This window comes from Cydia strobilella, chromosome 19 (genome assembly GCF_947568885.1).
Source record: "Cydia strobilella chromosome 19, ilCydStro3.1, whole genome shotgun sequence".
NCBI lineage: Eukaryota > Metazoa > Arthropoda > Insecta > Lepidoptera > Tortricidae > Cydia > Cydia strobilella.
This window is the reverse complement of record NC_086059.1, coordinates 7,146,830-7,171,299: the sequence shown is the minus strand read 5'-3', so window position 1 is coordinate 7,171,299 and position 24,470 is coordinate 7,146,830. Positions and strand designations below refer to the sequence as shown.

At 38.9% G+C, this 24,470-nt stretch overlaps 1 protein-coding gene across 2 annotated transcripts in view; it reads right to left on the bottom strand.

The window, feature by feature from the left end:
• LOC134750133 (uncharacterized) overlaps positions 1 to 23,138 on the bottom strand; it is a 47,712-nt gene extending 24,574 nt beyond the window's left edge. The window contains exon 1 of one of the 2 annotated variants that reach the window (XM_063685249.1): positions 21,830 to 23,138. In XM_063685249.1, the coding sequence (XP_063541319.1) occupies positions 21,830 to 23,032 (1,203 nt within the window). In that variant the 5' untranslated portion in view covers positions 23,033 to 23,138. The remainder of the gene's footprint in view (positions 1 to 21,829) is intronic. The other variant, XM_063685248.1, reaches the window with a different exon arrangement.
• Positions 23,139 to 24,470: the final 1,332 nt, after the last annotated feature.

The window sequence follows — 24,470 nt, the reverse complement described above, 5'->3', positions numbered from 1 at the left end:
TGTTCCATGCTGTTTGTTCACATGCAAGGCTTTAATTCTGGTTTTACCAGTGTAACATGACCTCGTTGTAATAACAAGTATACTTTATAAAGAAGTTTAACTTATATTGGTCGCCTGAATTGTTTGCGTAAGAGGTGGGAATGCAGAGCCCGTTTCGTTATGTATAGAAATGCATGGATTAGCGATGAAACCTTAGTCATACCTATCCTTCTATTTGGATTAGTTATCTCCAATAGAGAAGGCAAAAACGGCTGTCAACTTACCTATAATTACTATCTTCTGACATGCGGCCCTAATATTTGTATTCTAAATTAGGTAAGTACCTGATTTTTGTAACCATTCGCAACTGAACACGATGTGATATACATATTAAAACCCTTTAGGTTTTTTTATGTTTACTTATTACCCCACCCACATCCTTGAAATCCGATCCCGCTGTCAAAGATTAAATATCCCAAACCGGTCGAAAAGCGATCAGCCAAGGCAAGCCAGTTAATTTGCTTGTAGATTGCAGCTAATTGTTAGTTAAGGAACGAACGATTAATAGCCTAGAGCCTAATTACAAGATCTAACATGCAACTACGTAATAAACAACGCATGAATGTTGGTTAGTGCATTATTATGTATTTATGTACCAAAGTGGTATATTAAATTTTATAGTAAAAGCATATTTTGTGATTTGGATATACTTAAAATTAGATACATGGAGGATTCGAACACTATGACCGCTATTTTTTTTTAATGATAAGGGAGCTAGTTTTGGAAACCAACACTGTTCAATTTCATGCAAAAACGAAGAAATTGAATCATCAGGCCGTAGCGTTTAGCGTTCGTATTCGTAAGTGATGTTCAGGTAGAATTATGGCACCTGACAAATTGCCCCGTCTAACAACATATATACCTAAGTATGTGTATCGGCAATCTAACACAATATGTTGAAATTGGTAACTTAAAATTGGTTTTTGCGATACGCTTTTATTTTAACACCATTCTAATACACACAACACACACGGCAAGGGACACACACACCTATGTAGTAGTTTTCGTAACTTCGGCATTCTTGCCGAAAGTAGCCGAAAAAACCTCGCGTGATTTGTGCACAAGCCCTTACCGTGTATATAACAACAAATTTTAGGTAGACTTCTGCAAATAATGCAAAGAATAAAGGGCACGAAGATGGAAACGCTTTCAATTCCGTAGCCGGGGCCGTTGTCCGGGCGACTTGTTCAATCAGAGAAAAATTTCCTTATATTCATGTTTGGCCGGTCTCTGAAATATAGTTTGCATTTCGGAAAGTTGAGGGTCAGATGTAAATTTTGGGGTCAGATGTAAACTTTTCCAAATCAATAAGAACTGAAATCGCTTCACCGCCAAGGGTCACGTCTAAGTAGATACCATACCTACATAGTTTTAATCAAGAGATGAATGGCGAGGCTGAAAATCTTGGCCTGGCGTTATGATAAAATAATCGATAAAATGTAACAATACTAGAAACACAGCCCGGTTAAGTTTTTCAATGAATGCTAACGTCGAAAAAACAGTTCCATTATTATTTGTTAATTAACTATTTCACGGGAAGGTTAGCACGTTGATTTGCTTAGTTCCGTTAGATGTAATCAATAGACTAACCAATGGAATAAATCGATCGCCCTTGTACTAAAAAATACTACTTACCGCAAAAGCTTCTTAAAGCTAATCATAATCATGATCATAATAATTTATTTATAAAACCAATTTACACGTCATTTAATATTTAAATAATTAATAGTGAATTACTGCAATACATATATGATAGTTATTACAAACAGTTCTGATTAATTGTTTATTGTTAAATAACATAATAATAATAGTCAATATTAAAATGTAGTATGTTTATACTACTTGGTGGAACATTAACATATAGAAACAGTAGGTATTATGCCTTATACGCAATGAATTCGTCATAGCTATAAAACGATTGCTCGATAAGTTACTGCTTTAGGCGGAATTTAAAGTTGCTCAAGCTTGGAGCATCAATTATGTTTTTAGGCAACTTATTCTAGACAGTGGGACCCATCATGGGTAACTCGAGTGATAATTCTCACTGCGCGTTTTTGGAGGCGGAGTGCGCGCCGTCTCTGCAGATACGTCTAGTTGCTGCTATGTCCTGCCTGCCTCTATGTTTAATTGTTTTTTCGGATATTGTATCTATTATTGAGTTGTGCAATACAGAGTATTCTATCTATCTAACTAAGCGCACTTGTAAGACAAATGATGTAGCATTTCAAAATATATCTTACTACAAACAACACACAACCCAGAACCGGACTTCCCTGCCTTATGCAGTTGATCCGGGCTTGATTTTTTCTAGAAAATAAAACGCGCGAATTCCTCGACCAGTCTGGAATGTCGGTTATGTATACTTTCGTTCCTTATCTCGTTAATGGCTCGTTAATAACGTTAGATAATGTACAAGAAACGCTTAAAAACCAAGGTTTTATAATTCATACTGGGCTTGATCTTATAAAAGATCAAGAGATTTGAAAAATGTGTTCCCTATTTTTGATTTTCTTAAACAGTAATGATATTTCAATATAATTCACTTATGGTGTTTTTACTGTCATAGTAGTACCTAGTGTCACCATAAATATATTACTAGGTACTACTTCATTGGCTCAGTGACCCAAAAAGGATCTTGGCCTCCGACACAAGAGAGCGCCACTCTGCCCTATTATGTGCCACTTCACGCCAGTTGGGTATTCCGAGGGCGGACAAGACTCGAGTCTACAAGACTCGAGTCTACAAGACTGTAATTAGGCCAGTTTTGATGTACGGATGTAAAGCTTGGACGCTGACTCAGAAAGAAGAGAGCAAGCTCTTAGTGGCGGAGAGGAAAATCTGGCGAAAGATTCTGGGGCCTATCAGAGAAGATGGAACTTGGAGGCGCAGGAATAATAGGGAGCTAGAGGAGCTGGTTGCGGTGCCCAATATAATTGGCGAAATCAAAGCCACACGACTCCGCTGGCTTGGTCACCATAAATATATACATACATAGATATCATTAGTACCTACTTAATAGCTGTAACCGCATCCAATTGATCCCATACATTTCACGACTCTTCTCTTTCCGCACAGACTCTATCAAAATTGATTCAGAAGTTTAGCCATGATAAGACGATAGACTAACATCGAAGGTAACTAACCCGATCCGCACCTCTGTATTTAAGTGCTTTTTCTTCACAAAATTGACTAAGTCCCACAGTAAGCATTAAGGCTCGTGTTTTGGGTAGTTAGACAACGATATATAAAATATATACATATTTATAAATACTTAAATACATAAAAACACCCATGACTCAGGAACAAATATTCGTCCTCATCACACAAATAAATGCCCTTACCAGGATTTTAACCCGCGGGACCATCGGCTTCATAGACAGGGTCACTATACCCACTGAGGCCCCACAGGTCGTCTTTTTGAAACAGTTATAATACTTATAATAGCACTTTTTCCATAACACTTATGGGACTGAATACATTTGATTATTGTCAGGAATTTATAAACAATATCTACGATTACATACGTAGCATACAATCAGCAGCAGAGGTTAGAGGTGAGGTAGTGTATATAATTAAATTCCAAATGTACATAACTTTATTATTAAGCTAGTATACACACGCTATGCCCTAACTAATACCTATATATGTATGTCCTACAGGTAATTTTAAACAATTCTACGCTACTTCTGCTTCTGATTATCCATTCATATTAGTTTCATATGTACTTTGTCGAATAGTAGGTCTGGCCCGCAAAGGCCCCGCGGACCGTTAGTATCGATGGTGCCTATTATTAAGTTTGCGCCACAAAACAACAGCGCGTATCGCAGTTTTCGAACGCCAATTAGCGAAGCGCTGTCAACGGTGCGTCAATCAAGCTAGTGGGCCGTAAGCCGTAACGTAATCATAGACAAGGTACCCACCCACAAATGTAACGTGTGATAATAATTTAATATCGATAGGTTTGCGTACACACAATGACACACGTAGATAATAGGTACACAAGACTTCTTGACCATTTTTGAAAATGAGACAACAAAAAGCAATATGATAGTCATTCGTTTTATCTTTTATCTGAATCTAAAATAATGTGCGCGTTTTTTTTCTATGATTGAGAATTTATATTAAAGTGTCCATTAACCCTTTACATTCACACTTAGAAATTATATGGCAAATATTCCTATAACATATTCCAATAGGCTATAACATCATTTTTTTGTTTTTTTTAATGCAGAATTTTCAGGACATTAAGGAGGCGCTGACGCTTGCTTAAATCGTGTATTTTTTTTATCTGGACCGTTAACAGGTTAATATGTGGTATTTCCTATTAAAAGGTACCTTATTGTCGATGGCGCTTACGCCATTATAAACGATGTTCTGATATAAATACAATGCCGCGCGACGCTGTGCGGTGTAAGCGCCATTGACAATAAGGTCGCTTTTCATAGAAAATGCCCTATATAGTTGGTCAAACCAAATTTTCAGTAAATAAGAACAAAAAAACCGGCCAAGTGCGAGTCGGACTCGCGCACGAAGGGTTCCGTACCATTAGGTACGCAAAAACGGCAAAAAATCATTTGTTGTATGGGAGCCCCACTTAAATATTTATATTTATTTATTGTTTTTAGTATTTGTTATTTTAGCGGCAACAGAAATACATCGTCTGTGAAAATTTTAACTAGCTATCACGGTTCCTGAGATAGCCTGGTGACAGACGGACAGACGGACGGACAGCGGAGTCTTAGTAATAGGGTCCCGTTTTTACCCTTGGGGAACGGAACCCTAAAAAACTATACTCATCCTTTTCTTTTGGGTGCTAGTATTAGTGTAAGACAAAGAAAGGATGATTCTCTCTGTCTATGTTTGAAATGAGACAGTCCTTTGACAAATTATAAATATACAATACAATACAATACAAATATGAATTTGAAATATACTAAATATACGAGTAAAATATTTCTTTCTAGTTGTCGAAGTGACATGAATACTGCCTCACCACGTATAACAGCCATTGGAACTCATTTTGTTTACGGTATTCTCACGCAATAAATTCTGAATTTATTGGTATAGGTAATGATTGTTATACGGATGCTTTGCCTGGTTAAATACTATAATTGTCTAGAATTTGCTATTACCAAGTTATAAATCGGGTCATAAGTTATAAACCGTTACACCGTTTTATTATAATAAACTTCTGTGATAAAATAAAATTACTGTACACATTTTTTATAGACAAAGAACTCAAAAGCATATGTCTGCTCCAGTTCTCTAGTTTTTCTAAAGTGGCGCGGGAATTCATTATCAGTTCGTGAACAATAGCAGATTTGTATCAATTAGAAGCACAGCGTTTTACAGTTTTAAGCTGACATTGATTGAACATAATAAACAAACGGAATACGATAACAAGTATTTTCCGAACATATCATTTTGGGAGTGTACTTGTCGTTATTTTCACATGAGTTCGATTCTATCCTAACGAGCGAGCGCAACCCGATGTGGCATGGGCAAAAATGCTTACATGCCTGTCCGGCTGGTGTCTCCTCTCCAGGTCGCATTTCTTAACCGGTTCTCGTAAATTTGATGAGCAGGTTCGATAATATCTAATATGGATTTATTTTGTTGATTAAATTTTTGGTAATTTTTCTAATTGGGAGAGTCATGGGGGTTTGCGTGGTGTACAGCTCACAGAGGCACTAGTTTAAGTAGGTATAAGAGTAGGTACCTATATATAGCCGAACAGTATTAGATCAGCTTGGTGGTTGGTCGTACCATAAAGCTCAATTTTTACCATCATCTTCCTCGCGTTGTCCCGGCATTTTTGCCACGGCTCATGAAAGCCTGGGGCCGCTTGGCAACTAATCCCATGGCGTAGGTACTAGCTTTTACGAAAGCGTCTGCCATCTGACCTTCCAACCCAGAGGGTGAACTAGGCCTTATCCTCCTCACGACGTTTTCCTTCACCGAAAAGAGACTGGTAAAATATCAAATGATATTTTGTATTCAAGTTTCCAAAAACTCATTGGTACGAGCCGGGGTTTGAACCCGCGACCTCCGGATTGAAAGTTGACAGTCGTACGCACGCCTTTACCGCTAGGCCACCAGCGCTTAACTTATAAGATCAATTTTTACCGGAGTTTCATATATCAGCTCAATTGGAAACCACAGAAACTAAGATGTAACATGATTTGTAAACAAACATTCATGGGGTAATTTAATTGAAAAATAAATTTGGTTTTTAACTAAGGTAAGGTGGGATAAGACTATCACCGGGGTAAGACTATCACTTGTATGGAATCCTCATACTGTTTGTCTTGCCCCGAGCAGAATAAACTATGTTAGTCTCACACCACCTTACCTTATTTGAAACCTGTGACAAATTATCATTAGACAGGTTTTAAAAAAATAACCAAGGTGTTATAACGAAGCTTTTTGAAGATAGCGTTATCGCAGCGGCGATTGTCTCAAATTTCCAAACAATCGACAAAATGTTTCTCGAGGCAGGCAAGCCTAGCTTTCTTAACTTTTACTTTCGCAAGTCCGCCATTTCCTACGCATCATTTTCTTTATTTATTTGCCAACGAGACAGCAATTCCGTTCAATTACGGCACAGCCATCGTTAGAACTACTTAGTTACGACATTTCATGGCGGAGAATCCATCCGTGAAGCTTGTACGAATAACACTGGCGGATCGGGGTTCCGCAATTATTTTTATCGTAAGACGAAAATGGAAGATAATGTTGTTCTGCAATCTAAAAGCCTCCCCCCCTTCTCATCTTACAGTTTTCCCAGTTGTTTTTAATGAACCCCGGGGTCAGCTTCGGCAACCTAATCCTAATAATTGACGCGGACTCTAGTTCGAAGGTTAATGCTATGATATGAGATATGACCTCACAAATTAGAGGGAAAACTAGGCTTTATTGGCGTTTGTCCGGCTTCCTCGTGATGTTTTCCTTCAGTAAGCGAATGGTAAATTTAAACACTTGACAGACTCTGTCGTATAAGGTATCGTCAGATCCGTTCTCGACTAAATCTGCAGTCAAAATGAATAAATAAATCTTGCATGGTAAAAACTGAAAACCTAAGGAAACCAAACGTATGTAGATTTTTTAACCTCGGAGGGTGTCACGTTTGAAATGTATAATGTATATACGAAAAATAGCTTTAGTTTGTAAAACCGTTGATAATATGAACATAACAACAAATAACATGCAAATGCTCGATTAGCCATGCATGTGTGAACACAGAACCCTGGAAAGTGCATGATTATGAAACACTAAACGATCGATATGTATCTATGGGAAATTGTTTTACTACTTATGGCAACTCGAACATATGAATTCTAGGATATATGTATAATATGTCTGATTCTGACCCACGTGTCAAAAAAATTCGATGAACTGGCAGATTTTTGTAACTAATATATATAACCTCATGTTAAGAGACGTTGCTAATATACTCGTAAACATATAAGTAGCACTGGACTGATGGATTATAAGCCGCTGATATTTTAGTAGTTAAAGATAGGTAACCAATTTTTTTTATATTTACTTCTACTAAAAATATACGTACCTAGTGTACCTAATTAGACGTGATCGCTTTGTAAACACTGTGCATTCATATCCTCAGCAATTTGACTTCTCATTTAACAGTTGATTGTAATCTACACTATATAAAATGAGAGTAAAGTTTATTTTATAACTACATGCATAAACAGTAGGAAGACTGCAAGTCTCTTTCAGTAACGTTCGTGCCTTTGTTTAGAGGCGTCAGCGCGCGAAACATTTTATTGCATTGTTCCACCAGGATGTAATGTAACTAATAAAACTAATAAGTTAGCAATAGCATATACATACTACACAGTTGACGATGGGTGAAAGATTTTTCACCTTGTTACAATGGAATAAGGTCCAAAACGTAAGTATCTCTTTGATGTTGACTTACGGTGAGCTGCATTAGCTATCGACTAATGCTGACTCACTGGGTAGTTCCCTGCGGTTGCATAAAACAAGTTTTGTACGAATATAAACTCTATTACCTACATATAGCTTCATGGAGCAAGAGTAAAGCACAACTCACTCAATTTCACATACTCGTATGATCAGTTTAACCGTTCGTGGTTTGAAATGTTAGAAACAAAAATTGTCAAAAAGGTTTACAGACTGGATACTGTAGTACAAACAGCTGCAGAGAAAAGGTACCCCCCCTTCATAGAAATTTGTATGCAAAGGTGCTAAGCTAATAGTATTGCTGACTGTACAAGTACATCTAGCCGCTAACATTATAAATAAATTAATTGTGTCCATGCAATTTCGCCGCTCGCTGTACAGTAGGTATGCTTGGCTGTGGCATCATTCATAAGGAACGATGCATGCGACATTAAATTACGTTAAAGTAGCTAACCGTTAATTAATCCTACTTAATTTTTATTCAGGTATTTAATTTTACTGATAAAGCTTAAAAACCTTATCATCTTGTCCCCCGAGTTACTCAATAGTCTGCCCATCATTTACCTCATAAATATGGAGGACCAACTCGACCATAGCGAAGTGAAAAACAATAGCTTGTTCGCCAGTTATTACATTGCACTTAATACACCGTATAGCGTTATACTCCGTAGGATTCCATTCCATCCGATCGTCACTTAATACACCGTAGGTATAGCGTTATACTTTCAACTTCTCTAGGATGATCGTGCAAACTTCCGCAGTTTGAATTTTACTTTGGATTTAATTTATACAGTTTCATTCTAATAAGTGAATGACAAAAACCTATTCGTTATAATCGTTACACATAAATTGGAGCCTATTAGCGATAAATCTAATGCTAGATATTCTTCAGAAACTGAACAAGTTGCTAGTTACTTATCAATATTTTACATTCGTCTCTGGTTTTACAAATGTTTTGATTTAAGACTTATGTTTTTGTCTACTTTGATTTGGACAACTAAAATGCATCCCACGCATGCATACGACGGTCTTATCGGATTGTCACATTTTAAGATTGTTTTATTACGCGTTTAGACGGTACTTATCGTGTGTTAACCGAAATCAATGCGTTATAGTATGAAAACTTATTAACAAATAATTATTTACTTAGTATGTACAAGTAAGTGACATTCATAAAAAACCAGACAAGTGGGCCTATTTCATGTCAATTAAATCAAAACCGGGTCAGTGGCTGGCCGAGAGCGCTCGTTCATTCATTTCATTTCTAAGATTAGTTGAACAGACGAATCGCAGACGGTCTCTTTGATTCGAATTGACAGCTTTTACTGAGGTTTTGCTTTGATTAGCACAGCGATTTGCATGCTTTACTAAATTGAGTATGGTGAAAGTGGTGGAACATAATAATTAAAATTGTTACAACTTATTGTACCCCATATTCCGCAAATAAACAATCATTCATTCATTCAGCATTACACTTATTCCGCCATCATTCAATCCTTTAGTGGACGTTGTCGGCAATATATAATATATTTCGGCAACGTATAATATATTTCGAAACAAACTGAAATCGTGGTTAATTGATAAATCATTTTATTCATATCAGGAATTTATGACATCTGATAACGAATAAGTATTAATTTCTACTTTACTAAAAAAAACTTTATTGTCTTGATGTAATGGAATGATTTAATTTTAAAGAATTGACATTATTATTATGCTAAATTACACGCCAGTTATTATGATAGTTTAGCGTTAGTATTACTCACAACAATTTAAAATTCGATTATTGTTATTCTTTATTGACATTACTGCTTATTTTAATATAAAACTTTAATTCGTATCATGTTATTATTAGTATATGGTATAGGTATTGTTTAATTAATATTTACTGTGATTGCAAAGCTAATGACTTGAAATGTATTTAAATTATTTTGAAAGTATACGTGGTAAATTTAGATATTAAGCAATAGGTAATATATTTTATAAGGTAATTTTAAGTATTTAGCTATTAAGGTAAACTTGCTATACCCTATTCAGGGTCCATGTTGTGACAATTTAGTTTAAGATATCATCTGTAATAACATATGGAATGCAATAAATAAATGAAATGAAATATATTTGCCAATATATGAAGATTTTCGATTCGAAATCAAATGTTATTGGTAAAAACATTCAGACCGTAATAGATTAACTTACGCCCCTAAGCCAATAGTGCCATTACTATGAAACTATACTTAAAGTGCGTCATTATTAGTAGCATGTTGATAACACCTGGGAATTGTAATAACAACTTATAAGCAGGTAGATATAAGACACCCGGCGGTTTTTGTTTGAAGAAACATCACTTTTGACACTGACAGATCCGATCCACATCGTATCGAGATCTAATGTTTGACATTTATTCAAATTAGAATCAGGCCGACCGGCTTTAGAACTCTAGGTGACTATAGAATCTAGATGATAAAGAAATTTGTTCGGTAGAGTGGGGTGGCAAAATATAGAACCAGAAATATACAACCAAAACCTACTTGTATCTAAATGGTGGTCCAGATATAGAGGCCGTTTGTAAATATGTAAATTGCTACGTAACAAAAATAAAGTGTTAAAAATTTAATTACGTACTCAGTTTTACTTTTATTTACAGTAAATAAATAATCAATCTCCGCAGGGAACGTTTAGCAAATTATGCAGTTTAACTCACAAGAATCTCAGGTATGCAAAACAAGAAGATATAATATATCTTCTTGTTTTGCATCTTTGTGACGCTCAACATGGGTTTAGGCCCAGGCGATCTGTCGAGACGAACCTTTTAACCCTGGTAGACTCTATTTCTGACCATTTGGATATGGGGATACAGGTAGACGTGCTGTACTTTGATTTTAAAAAAAGCCTTTGATCGCGTAGATAACGACATACTCCTAAGGAAGCTATGTAACATCGGTTTCTCGCCAAATCTACTCCGGTTCTTTGCGAGTTATCTACGCGATAGGCAGCAGTACGTGCAGCGCGGATGCTTCGTCTCCGATTCCTACCATACTCGCTCCGGAGTAAGCCAGGGTTCAATTCTAGGCCCTTTTCTGTTCGGCGTCATGATTAATGACCTGGCGTCTCTCCCTAGATATGCGCAATGTCTTCTATACGCCGATGACCTAAAGCGTGTTTATGGTCTGGAACAACTATCCGACTTTGAATCGCTCCAAGAAGATATTAACACGATATATGAATGGAGTATCTCAAACAAACTGCTTTTCCACCCTGAGAAGTGTTCCGTTATGTCTTTTAGCCGATCTCATAGTCCCCTATTGGGTAATTACATGTTAGGGACGGAATTAATAAACCGCGTTAACACCATTAAAGACCTAGGTATCATATTTGACTCGCACCTCAATTTTCATGCTATTATGAGTACCCTAGCTACCGACTGCTATCAGAGATTGGGATTTGTTATCCGCAACGCTCGCGATTTTGACAACCCGTTTGTCATCGAGATTGTCTTTACCGCTTTAGTGAGGAGTAAACTGAAGGCAGCGTCCAGAGTGTGGAATCCCCATGAGGTCACTTACGTCTTGCTTCTAGAAAAGATCCAAAAGACGTTCCTGAGATTTTTATTTAAAAAAATCTATGGGTACTATTCCTTCCTTTACCCGACAAAATATTTGCTTGGAATTCTGGGTTTTAACTCCCTGGAAGTGAGGCGTAATTATGCACTCATGACCGGGGCGTGCAGAATATTGCGTGGGGACACAGACTGCCCTCAGCTGGTCTCGCAGCTGTTGCGCCTCCGCGTCCCTTCTCTGTCTCAGGAAAAGTTTAATTTTAGACCTCGTCATCGCGACTTACTTGCTGCACCTAAAGCGCGCACTGCGGCGTACAGGCAATCACCACGGCTTCGCGCTTTGCACTACATCAACGCACTTCTCAAGTCGGCTCCGGACTGTAACGTTTTTGCCGGTAGTTGGAGGCTAATTTGTGAGGAATGCAAAAACCTTTGTGAGGCAATGGATGACCGTCCGTCCTCAGTTAGTTATTAATATTTCTTTGTATATTGTGTATATGCCTCGTTTCTTTGAATTTGTGTAAAAAAAAATTGTCATACCTAGTCCCAGATTGTATACTGTACCTTGTTTGTATGTATTACTTTCTGTCGTAAATTTCGCAGTGCATTAGTACCTACTGTAATGCTGTGTATTTTTTTTTAATCAATAAATAAATAAAATAAATAAATAATATGTAAAATAACAAATGATGCAAAGTTAATGACCCCTGCCAGCAATTTCAGAACATTAATATTATGATTAAATTTAATATTCTGACGGCATTCCTTCGTCAATGATTTACAACCTAACGATTTAGAGAACACGCACATAATTTTATACCCAAGTATAAGTATGCCATAATTTATTGCACAGAGTCATCAAAAAATCGTGATCTATTACTATAAGAAGGTAACAACAGCCAAGAAGATTAGGAGGATTTAAAACTCTAAAAAATATGTGATAAGTATTACAATGAAATATATATTGCTAGGTGGGGATTTTGTAAAAGGATGCCCTTTGATGACCACAGCGAGTGAGGTCAGATTAATGTACCTACCTGCCTTTGAAGGTAATTTTGCAATTTGATTTAAATGAGTAGCGAGAATATGGTTTTTACTGTTTGGAGAGGTGTTGAATGAAATTTAGTACGTCTGCCTTATTTATAAAAATGCATCTATGTCTTGGCCAGCATAGAATTTGTTGATTTCATGAAATGCCATTTTAGAATTGATCTCTTCATGATATGGTTAGGTTAGGTTTGACTTTTTCATTATGTGGCGAACCCATCATTTCATGAAATTAATGCCACATCATGAAATGGTCTTCTAAGATCTGCCCAAAAACACCTGTATAATTTTATCTTCGGCATGTGGCGAGTCCTCATATGTGTATGATAAGGATCACACACAGACAAGAGGTTAAGGGCAACACCGGTCCAAAGGGCTTGAGGCAGCGAGATATTACTGGTATACAAATGATATGTAGATAGGTATATAATTTATAATAAATACTATCCTTCAGCTACACGTTACATCTAAGGTGAGATCGCGTCTCAGGCAAGACAACAAGCGTCAGACAAAAGTGTGTTCTTGGCCCGCACCGCACTCCGTCGCGGCGGCATATTGCAATCGAGATCTCTGTACATATCACGTTATACTAATCCATACTAATTCATATACTTTATATTCAGTGTCGGTATGTTATTCCAAGTTTTTTTATAATATAGGAGGCCAACAAGCAGACGATTCCCCTGATGGCAAGCAATTACCATGCTCATGGACACATGCTACATGAATACCAGACGGATTGCAAGTGCGCTGCCGGCCTTTAAGATGGGAGTACGCTCTTTTCTTGAAGGTTTGGAGGTCGTATCGATCCGGAAATACGGCGGGCGACAGTTCATTACATAGTTTAGCTGTAAGAGGCAGGACTTAAAGTTTCTGGAGAAACGCACAGTTGAGGACTGCCAAGTAGATAGTGGTGAAGATAGAAATGCTGTCGCCTAGAGCGATGGATGGAAAGAGTTTAGTTGTAAACTAAGATAAGCCCTGGAAATTGGTACATGATAATGAGAGTAACGAAACGAAACTTGACAGTTAATTTGCAGCTTATCAGTGGAGGTCACCATCACAAGCTAACAAAACGTTTCAGATGAAAAGAAATGCTATGGTACTAGTATGGATGAAAATTCCGGAAAAAATCAAATGTTTTTTTCGGGAATTTTACTAAATTTCGTTTTTTTCGGTTTTTTTTTTCCAGTTAGAACTGGAAAAATTAAATACGTCACACACAATGCCACTGATGAGTGATGAAAGTGTCAATGCCATAAACAAACACATTAGACACGTAACCTTAACCTACCTGTTTAAATTCCTAATTATGTATATCGAAAAAAACTTGAAAAAAACGAGCCGTTTTGAAATTTTCCCGAAATTTTCCCGGTTTTTTCAACGCTACCTAACCGAAGTTGTACGTTCCAGTGATGAATAGGAATCGAAAGCAACATTTACAATGTATGTATGAAATTACAAAAAAATATTAATCTGAGATCCAAAAAAAAATTCCCATAAAATTTGGAACCGTTCTACTACTATTGGGAGTCCAGACCAATCCGCCTGAAGCTAAGTCCGCCAATTTTAGTAAAAAATAACCCATCAATAAATCTGCGAGAAACGAAGCCACAGCTTTATGTCGCCTATTCACGAAACATTATCCCGCCTGTTGACCGTTGCCGTGGGACGACAACCTTCGTTATTCACCCGCCTTGAACTCTACAACCTAGAGATTACGGGCTAAGATAGCTTGGTTCAACGTCGCTGTTACGTTGGTGACGACGACAATAGGTCGCACGCGAGCTGAATCACGATGTAAAGTAGTGCAGTGTAACTGTGGCTTGGGATAGAGGATGTTTTTTGTGGTGTGGGGTGGAAATGATGCAACGTTTTTTATAGATGAGAAAGGTAATATTTTGCACTCAGGTAGGAACAAGTGGAAGTTTTATAATAAAGGAGACAAACGAATCGCCTGATGGTAAGCGATTACCGGCGCCCATGGACATCTGCAACACCAAAGGGCAAGAGTGCAAGGGCATCGCTGGCCTTTGAGGTTGGAGTACGCTCTTTTCTTGAAGGCTTGAAAGTCAGAGCTGTAAGTTTTTTTAAAACAAAAAAGTGACAGCGTTTTCTTCCTAGAGTTAGACCAAGAAAAATCTGCTACGATTTTGTAAGCATTTTTCATTGCAAGTGTTATTTATACGTCAAAATTTCAATGAAGTTTGACGTTTAAAATAACACTTACACTTCGTGTGCTATCAAAATCGTTGAAGACTTATCTTGATCTAACTCTATCACTTTTAGAAGAATAATTATTGACTTGTCAAAATTATTACTAAAGATAATACAGACGGTCGGTTCAAAAATAAATTGAGTGCCGGGAACCCGCTCGGCGGGTTCTCTGTTCGTAGTCACCTTCCTCTACAAAGCGCGAAACGCTGGGATCTGCTACGAGCGTAGCGCTACGTAAACGTTGGCAGTGAATGCGTTAAAATGCGAGTGCGTCACACGTATACGTGAATGAATGTGTGTATATCGCACTTCCAACTTCCAATACATAAATACTTTATTCAACAAATGGAAGGAAAGTCAACACTAAGCGGTAGGTCAACGAAAGGTCGAGACTCGAGATAATAACAAAGATAAGTTACCTCGTTTTATTAGCGTATCTACTTAACGCTTACACTACACGGATAAGTACCTAACTTAAATAACAAATTGTTGTAACTAAACCAAGTATAATAGAAAAGGACGGGTCTGCTTTGCCTACAGAAGTTACTAAAAATATGTAAGTGCGTACATGTTATATTTAAATCTTTTGATCTGGTTTGATTTACAAGACTTTTAACATTATTAAGACACGGCTAACTAAGAAAGAAATTGTGTATCAATTTTAAACATAATTAATCAGCCTTGGTTGATTGTAAGATTGCACGATTGTATCTAAACCAGAAACACAGCCAATTCAACTATTTGTGACATTCCACGACGAAAGGTACCTTATGGCGGTTGGCGCTTAAGTTGCGTCACGATCAGCCGGCCTAGCCAAGGTGACAATCGCTATCGCTACGACAACGAAACGCTTTGTGTCTCTCTATCACTTCCATATTAGTGCAACAGTGACAGTTTGCGTTTTGATCGCTACGGAGCGCAAGCGATTGGCATGTTGGCTTGGCTACGCGGCGGATCACCTTTCTTCATGGAACGTCACATTTTATAAAAAAAATCAACATTTACTATTGCAGCTAATCGTGCACTCGTAGGTACACATGTTGAACTGAATAAGGCATTTTCCGTCACTGATCATAATATTGTAAGTGCGATGGTATGAAGTTATGAACACAGCTATCTAGGGCGTTGTATTTAGGGCGATAACCGCCAACACGTAAAGACCCTGAGGCCAATTCGAACAATGAGATACGACATCTACTATAGTTCTACAAAAGATATGGATTAGATATGTCAGTGTCAAAAATGACGTTTTGACATATCTAATCCATATCATTTATAGAACTAGTAGATATCGTATCACATTGTTCGAATTGGCGTGCCTGCCGAATAAGTGACGCACTAAAATAGATCTGCGTGTCAAAGAGTTCAACGCGCTCGGATAGCCCATTCGGTGAATACAGTATCAGCCAATAAATGTAGGCCAATAAATTCACAAACTTTAATGATATTTCAGTCAAGAGTATCAAGACACGTTTACAATATAAAGAAAACTAACCGACGCTGCTAGTTATCTACTAGCGAAAATGTCACTCATAAAATCTTCTTTGGATTAATAAAAACACAATGTTGATTTGTGTTTTTACACATAAACAAGAATGAAATAAACAATGTTGATTAAATCGTGTGTAAAGTTTTTTCTTAAAGCTGACGCCACGCGATGAGCTCATGCATAATAATTATTGAACACAAGAAATTGTGGAGCTTTTAAACTGCTAATAAAACTGTGTTTATAGATAATGCTATTATGTAAAAACTGTGTGTTTTTAAGCGGGAAGGTTAGTGCCCAAAGCTCTGTCGATAAACGTTTAAAGAATTTGTTATTCATGCTATTATTTTATGTTATAGGAGGCAACGAACAGACGCATCGTCAGACGAATCGATGGTAAACAATGTTCGTCGCCCATGGACTGCAATACCAGAGGAGTAAGTGCTTTGCCAGCCTTTAAGATGGGAGTACGATCTATTCTTGAAGATCGGAAGGTCGTATCGGTCGGGAAATACTGCAGGCGACAGTTTATTCCACAGTTTAGCTGTGCGAACCCCAGATAACAGCCAGATCAACGATAGATATAAAAAGAAGACTGGTCAAATTGATTTATTGAAGTGATTATAAGAATACATGCGATTATGAATCTAGAAATTATACATTTATAAATAAATATCGCATTAAGCTCATTCACAAAACAAGAACAAGTTATAAAATCAGAAGTAGGTATGCTATTCTAAGTATAAGCGCGGCCGTCGTCACAACGCCTTAGCAAGTTCAAGAAAGTATATATGTGGACTAAACCAGCATAAGAACGCTGTCGACTATGCATGTTCTTTTATGTACCTAAATAATAGTCAGCTAACCAGCAGACAAGGCGCCTGATGGAAAACGGTCATCCGCCCCTATTTGTTTGCCGTACGTCAGGATTTCGTCTGACATGTCAGGATCTTTGGATTTTTCGTCCTTTGTCAGGAGGGACTTGGGAGTGTCTGGGTTTTTTAGAAACCTTAACTAACTATTAGAAGCTAGCTAAGTTTGAAGTTGGGCAGAGGAAAGCGAAGGTTATGCTGTAGTATTTGTAAACCAGAGAGAGAACGAATGGAACAACTGGCAATGGGTCCAATTTTAGGTTCAAAAGTTTTCTTGGCTTGGGGTACTACCTGTACTGGTTGTGTTAATCAAGTTAAAAGATTAAAAAAAAAACGATATACGGGTCTATGAGTACTCGCGAATATTATTTCGAACTTATATCTCACTTAACACCGGTTGGCCTAAGAATTCTCACATTTGCGAAGGCTTTTAGAATGCTTGGAGCTGGTCGGAATGTCCCAGCTTTAATGGCATTTCTTAACTGGTCCCGACTGGTCCGATGACACCCGATGAGCGCCGATTACGACGCTCTTACATCCGGATGCGGGCTAGGATCTCTAATACTAAGCTTAGGTTTTATAAATGCTGGGGTTTTTAATGTGATTACCTATATCAGATCAGAAACTCACCCTGATTGCTGTATATTTACCAAAGATTGACTTGTACCAAAATTGAAACTGACATGAGAAATTTTTCGGTTGTTATTTCTTTTTTTTTAAACCAGATTTGTCATTATCAAATAAAGAATTAAAGTTATGGTAATAACGCAAACCTAATTTAGGACAAGTAGAGAGTCCTGTGCAAATTGTGTTTCCCTTAAATTGTTCAAATTATCTTACCAAGACAATACTTCAATCCTTCCTGTATCAAGGCATCTACTAGTAGTAGTAAATCACTTTATTGTACAAAACAAAAATTGTTAACATGAAATTCATATAAATTTAGGTACAAAGGCGAGCTTACTAGTAATTTATTATGCGTCAGAAGTATCTACCAATGTCTCAAGCCTCAACATTACAGTTTGCTGTCGTTACAGTACGTCACCTACTCAATTGGGGTACCGCGTTTAATTTCGCCGCTAGAGGCGCTAGTGTAGATGGAGGTATTTCAAAATGTCAAATGCATAGAAATTTTGGGGGCTTCAAGCTTTTTTATCGGGAAGTTTCACTCCTTGTTCATAATTGTGGTAAATCTTTGTCGATCTTTGATTAATCATGGTAAACAATAGATATAGCTCAATAAATGTTAGTGGTTTAAAAAAGTGCCAACTAAAATATATGCAAAATTAAACAGGTTTACCTTTGTGTATATTAGAACGTATTGATTTAACAAAAATAAGCATAGAAGAATTTTGAGATCTGTTTTTCTGGACCTACATCTACAGTGGCGCCAACTGGTGAGCACAAAAACGGTAGCCCTCATTGACTCGACAACACTTTGCAATTTGACTAGAGAGACCGATATGCTAAGGTTTGTAATTCACGATTAGGTACTCAGCAGATACCGCAGATACGGCATCTGCCGATATCTTTTACGTATACTATTTGACAGAGCCCACACACGAAGCTGTAATATATATATAACACACAACTTTTATAAAAAAACTAAAGGCCTACTTATTACAGTTATGCCCATATTCCTTGCAGGATTTCTTCCAAGACCAACCTTAGCCTCGATTGTGTATAAATATGTAATGAGTGCAATATTATACTTATATAATAATGAAAAATGTTAAGATTGTATTTCTTTTGTAGTTATAAGCCAATATTCAATTATTCACCACGACCTACTGGATAAGAATAATTATAATGTAAACTGCTACACCCTAGTAGGGTTCATGTTTGTACTTAATTATACTTTTAACATCTTTGTAAAATACCATGGTTGCATTGAATAAATGATATGATATGATATGATATGATATATATTTTGGTATCTGCCGATATCTTATTGCAAGGCATCTGCAGATGCCTTAAGATGCCTTGCGATGTATCAGTCGGTATATTTCGTCTCGCTCACAATGTATGCTATGCTAGACAGAGAGCGATATATATTTTGGTATCGTTGCGTGTGTGGTGCTGGTGCTTAGCGATACTCGCAGATATCTGTCGGTATCTGCCGATATATTATCGCTCCGTCTGTGACGAGCTTTAATGTTCCTTCGATAGGCAAAATATGTTTACTAACGCAGCGTGCAGCGTACTACGTATTATCCTATCTGCTTTTTATCGCTTCCCCATACAAACTTCCACCCCCCTTTTTCACCCCCTTAAAGGATGACTTCTGGGATGTCCCTCCCCGGGACTCAAACTATCTCTATACCAAATTTCAACTAAATCGGTTTAGCGGTTTAAGCGTGAAGAGGTAATAGACCAACAGACACACACTTTCGCATTTATAATATTAGTATGGATGGATTTATGCATTTGTGACATGCATACATATTTCTATCTATTTTTACTAACGGTTTTTTAATTATGCATTATTCATACCTATAAACACAATTATGTTTTAAATATACCAACTAGGTTAATTGTTGCCTTATCTAGGCCCTAGGGTCCTCTCCTAACGTCCTCTGGTAAAAAAATAATATACGTCATACAACAGTGCATAACCATTGTTATACTACTTATAATGCCATAAGTCAAGAGTATGCCAATAAGTTTAATTATACAGAGTACGTAAATGATAAAATGATGCGCTTCTCCTTTTATCTTAACGTATTTGTATATAAAAAACTAAAATAATCACTTTATAAATTCTTTGCTATAAATCGCGGAAATCCTGCTAGGAATTTTCAACACATTATGAGTTTGTTAAAGCGCTGGTGGCCTAGCGGTAAGAGCGTGCGACTTTCAATCCGGAGGTCGCGGGTTCAAACCCCGGCTCGTACCAATGAGTTTTTCGGAACTATGTACGAAATATCATTTGATATTAACCAGTCGTTATTCGGTGAAGGAAAACATCTTGAGGAAACCGGACTAATGCCGATAAGGGCCTAGTTTAACCTCTGGGTTGGAAGTTCAGATGGCAGTCGCTTTGGTAAAAACTAGTGCGTACGCCAATTCTTGGGATTAGTTGCCCAGCGGACCCGACGCTCTCATGAGTCGTGGAAAAAACGGGATAACGCAAGGAAGATGATAAAGTTGTTACAGGTTATAAAAAGAAAATGATGGCAGATGTATGAGAAAAACTACGGGTAATTACTTAAGTTAATTTAAATAAATAACAGCATTATGAAAACTGCAAGTATTTAATAGCAGTATTTTATTTCCTTTTGAATTGCGTCTTAATACTAAGCCGTAAAGCGAATACCTAATTGTAGTAATTGTTTTAAAGACAGAACCTGTCAGGCAGGTACGGGTTATTTAATATTCATTGAAAAAATTTTTCCGGAATGCGATCATCAAGTCACAATAATTATGTGGTTTGCTTAAGCCGGTAAAAGGATTGATTCAGACTAAGATAATACACAACTCATTATTTTGGTACTGTTAAAAAGCACCAGCAGCTCGCCAATGCTTGGTTAAAACATTTTCGTCAAATGAGCACAACCCATATTTATTGACTTTATTTAATAATATTTAGTACACTTATCTGCTTACAAACCGAACACTTTTATGTCAAAAACGGTGTCTTTGAATGAACTTTGAACCCATTTTTCCTTCCTTAGCCACCCACCGAATCAAGAGAAAAATTACTTTTAAAACGCAAGCTGCGCTTAAAGATTTGTCTAGCGTGGCAGCTAAATACCTATACATGCGTAATGAATGGTGTTCCATCAAGTGTGTCGAGGGCCGGGCCCGCCACCTCCGGCTGACCGGTCCGATCACCCGGCCTCTGTTCTTTGCATGCCGTGTGAAAGCCGGCAATTGTGGGTTCGCTGTGATTTCAGATCATTTTCGCACATAAGTACTTATGTTTTTGTTCTGACCTTTGAGATTTGTTATGCGCCTACATTTCTTTAACCTTTCGTATGCTCCTGTCAAAAATTGCTATTTAAATAGCAATCTAGACAACATCATGTTTAAGTTGAATATATATGGAGCAGATCTGCTTCTAAGAATACCAAAGGTTAAGTCTATGAAATATTTTGAGGAACCTATAGAATACTGTAGTATCGCAATCGGTTAATTTAATAATAGTCCTTTCCACTTATGTCGGTCGGACAACTTACTCTCGCTTCCATAAGTGAACAGAGTATGGTAGACATCATCTAATCATCTTATCTTATTCATTCCATCTCACAGTTACGTGATTTTTGCGGCCGTAGAGAGACGCCTTTTCTCACATTGTGTTTACAGTTAGAATCAAGTTTGATTTACCTACGTGATGTCATAACATAACCAGCCAGAAGGTTCTAAATAGACACTCTCACAGCAGTCTCATCTTTTTCAACCCACTAAAAGTTGTCAAACCACAATTGCCTACTTTCTCAGTTGTCCAGCATCCCATTGCCGCAACACGTGATATAGATGTAAGACGCCGCATTCCTCGATATATGCCTAGGCATCGAGAAACATTACGTAACCTACCGCATCACACCGAATGATAATCACGATAATTCATTGAACGATTGCCACTCTATCACGCAAGCTTTACGCAAGACTCATTTACAACATCGCGCTAAATAATACAATACAACCAATCGTATAAGCGATCCTTACCTCTGGTGGAGCTGCGAATTTCAGGTTGGCGAGAGACCCGTGGGACCTGCTCCGGTGCTCCTGTCGGATGCTGTATGAGAACGCGCGCTCGTTCAAGTGTCCTTTCTTCCTGTAAATCCCACCGGCGTCTTCTACGGCTTCTAAGGTGGTCATGCTCTGAGCGGCTTTCATGGAGGGCGGCGGTGGCGGCTTAGAGCGCCGAGGATCTACGGTGGCATACTGAAGGCGGCCGCGGCCGGGCGGCGGGCCGGGCGGGAACGGGCCGGGCGGCATCCCGGCCGGCATGCGGCCGCGGTGCGCCAGCGTGGCCGCGCGCGCGTGCGGCAGCGTGGCCGCCGGGTGCGCCAGCAGCACCATAGGGTGCCCGCCGGGCCCGGCAGCCCACGCCGGCGGGGCCCGTCCTAACGACCTGCCGTTCATCATCGGTGCCGGGCCCGGCATAGTAGCGTACAGCTCATCGGCCGAGGCCGAAGACTTCTTCTTGGTCTTTTTTGTGGTAAGCTTCTTTTTAGGTTCCTCCGGGGGCGGGGGCGGCGGCGGCACTGAGGCAGGTCGCGTGATCTGGCGCGGTCGTGGGGCTCGAGTCGGATGCGGGATGTCATCGCTAGCATCGTCGCGCTCCACCTCACCCACCCACACTTTATGGTTCTCGTCGCCATCGTATACTTCCAGTTCCTCGTCTAGGTCGGGTGGAAGCGTTGTCGGGGCTCGTTCTGCTTCTAAACGCTTAGCGTAAGAACTGTCGGCGTATGCGTGAAAGCAGCAGCGGACTAAAGCGTTGGCGGCGGCCTCGCGCCGACAGATAAAGGCGTGACATTCCAGGACCTTAATGCCCTGAGTGCGTCTCAATACAGCCGCGAAGAGAGGCGGGCGCCGCGGCGCTGGGGCTCTCGCGAACGGGGAATCTAAAGGCAGGAATCTCGGGGCACCCTCGACGGTGACCCGGCGCACGGCCGCGCAGTAATGCAGACTCGAAATGGGAAAAAACCTGGCCACCCGCGAGCCGCTCTCGTCCACATTCTCCAACAATATCCCGTTGGACCAGACCGAGAGCCACGAGTCGATGCCGCCGCTGGTCGCGCCCTTATCCGGGTACAATTCTCGCAGAGGTTCCTGTATGCCCTGGAGGCCGTCCTTGCTCTGCTGGGGCACCGCGGATCCCAAGTATAGAACGCGACACCTACAGATCGGCGTCGACTCCATTGCGACACTACACTATCACAACATCACACTGTATCACACGAAAACACTGGCACGCGCAGAGGGACGTGCGGCGGCCGCGAATCGCGCGCGGGGTGTGAGTGAGCGGAATTCAAGATGGCGGCGGCGGGGGGTGGGGGGGGGGCGGCGCTACCTGCCTGCGCACCGCACCTGTGAACACACGGGCGCGGGCGCGGGCGCCGATGAACCGGCATTGTGTCAATGGTTCGTTGCAAATTCGGCCGCATTTCTCTCGGCGGGACCAACGTGACGGAATGCCACTGTTGTCTTGCTGCAGTGAAACCGAAGGTCGATCGGCTAATTGGGAGATAACAGTTTTCTCTTCCAACATTCCCAAGATGGTAAACACTAAAACTGATTTGTATTATGTAAATTTTTGGTGGTAATCGCTAAAGGAAAATGATAAGCCCTGATTAAAATCGAATTGATTACTGGGAAGAGTAGGTGCGTATCCTGCCCACAGATAATGAGAGATCACAGATTTATATCTTTACCAGCCCTTAACTAAGCTGCTGGCTTATGACCTAGTTTCCCTCCTGGGTTGGGAGGCCAGGCTACAATCGCGTTCGTAAAAATAAGTGTGTGTGCCAATTCTTGGGATTAGGTAGCCCCCACGGACCTTAGGCTCCCCAAGTGAGCCGACAACCGGTAAAAGATGATGACTCATTGGTAGAAGCCTTACCGCTAGGGATCTCACTTCTCAGTAGTACTGTGTGTATATTTTTCTATGTTCTCTCTATTTATTAAATTACAATTTTGGATTACACCCACTATCTACATTTCATTCTGGAATAAAGGGCTAGATCGGCTTAAAAAATTTAAGATCTGATATATGTTTAGTACATTTTATCACCTCAATATTCAAATCAAATCGATATACGTTCAAACGGAATTTTCGCTAGGCGAAGGTCGGTATAATTAGCCATTTCTAGTTTTATAACTCTAATGGCATAATAATGAATATTAAATAGGCCGTAACGACCCACATATTACCTAACAAGTTCGATAATTTATTTATACTATCATTTGGTTCAGAGTGATTGGCAATAGGAATAAATCAAAAGGTAATACACAGTTACTGACTGACATACGATATTCTTTTTACTGTTTACATGTTTAATGTTTACAGTTCTTATAGTATTTTTCAAACTCGATGGATACGCTGACAGATGTCATCTCAGTACAATTTTGAGAGATTTGTCATTTTTAGGTTATAAATTATATGGAGATGACACCTGTTACCCTAACCATCAAGTTTGAAAAATAGGGTTATGTGTTATGTGACAGCTGTCATCATAATACAATTCTGCCCAGCTAAGCAAATTAGCGGTAGGTATCTCAAAGCGCAAACTTATACCTTAAATTGTATAACCGCAAATTAATTTTTCTAGGTTATTTGTTTTTGAGATATATACCGCTA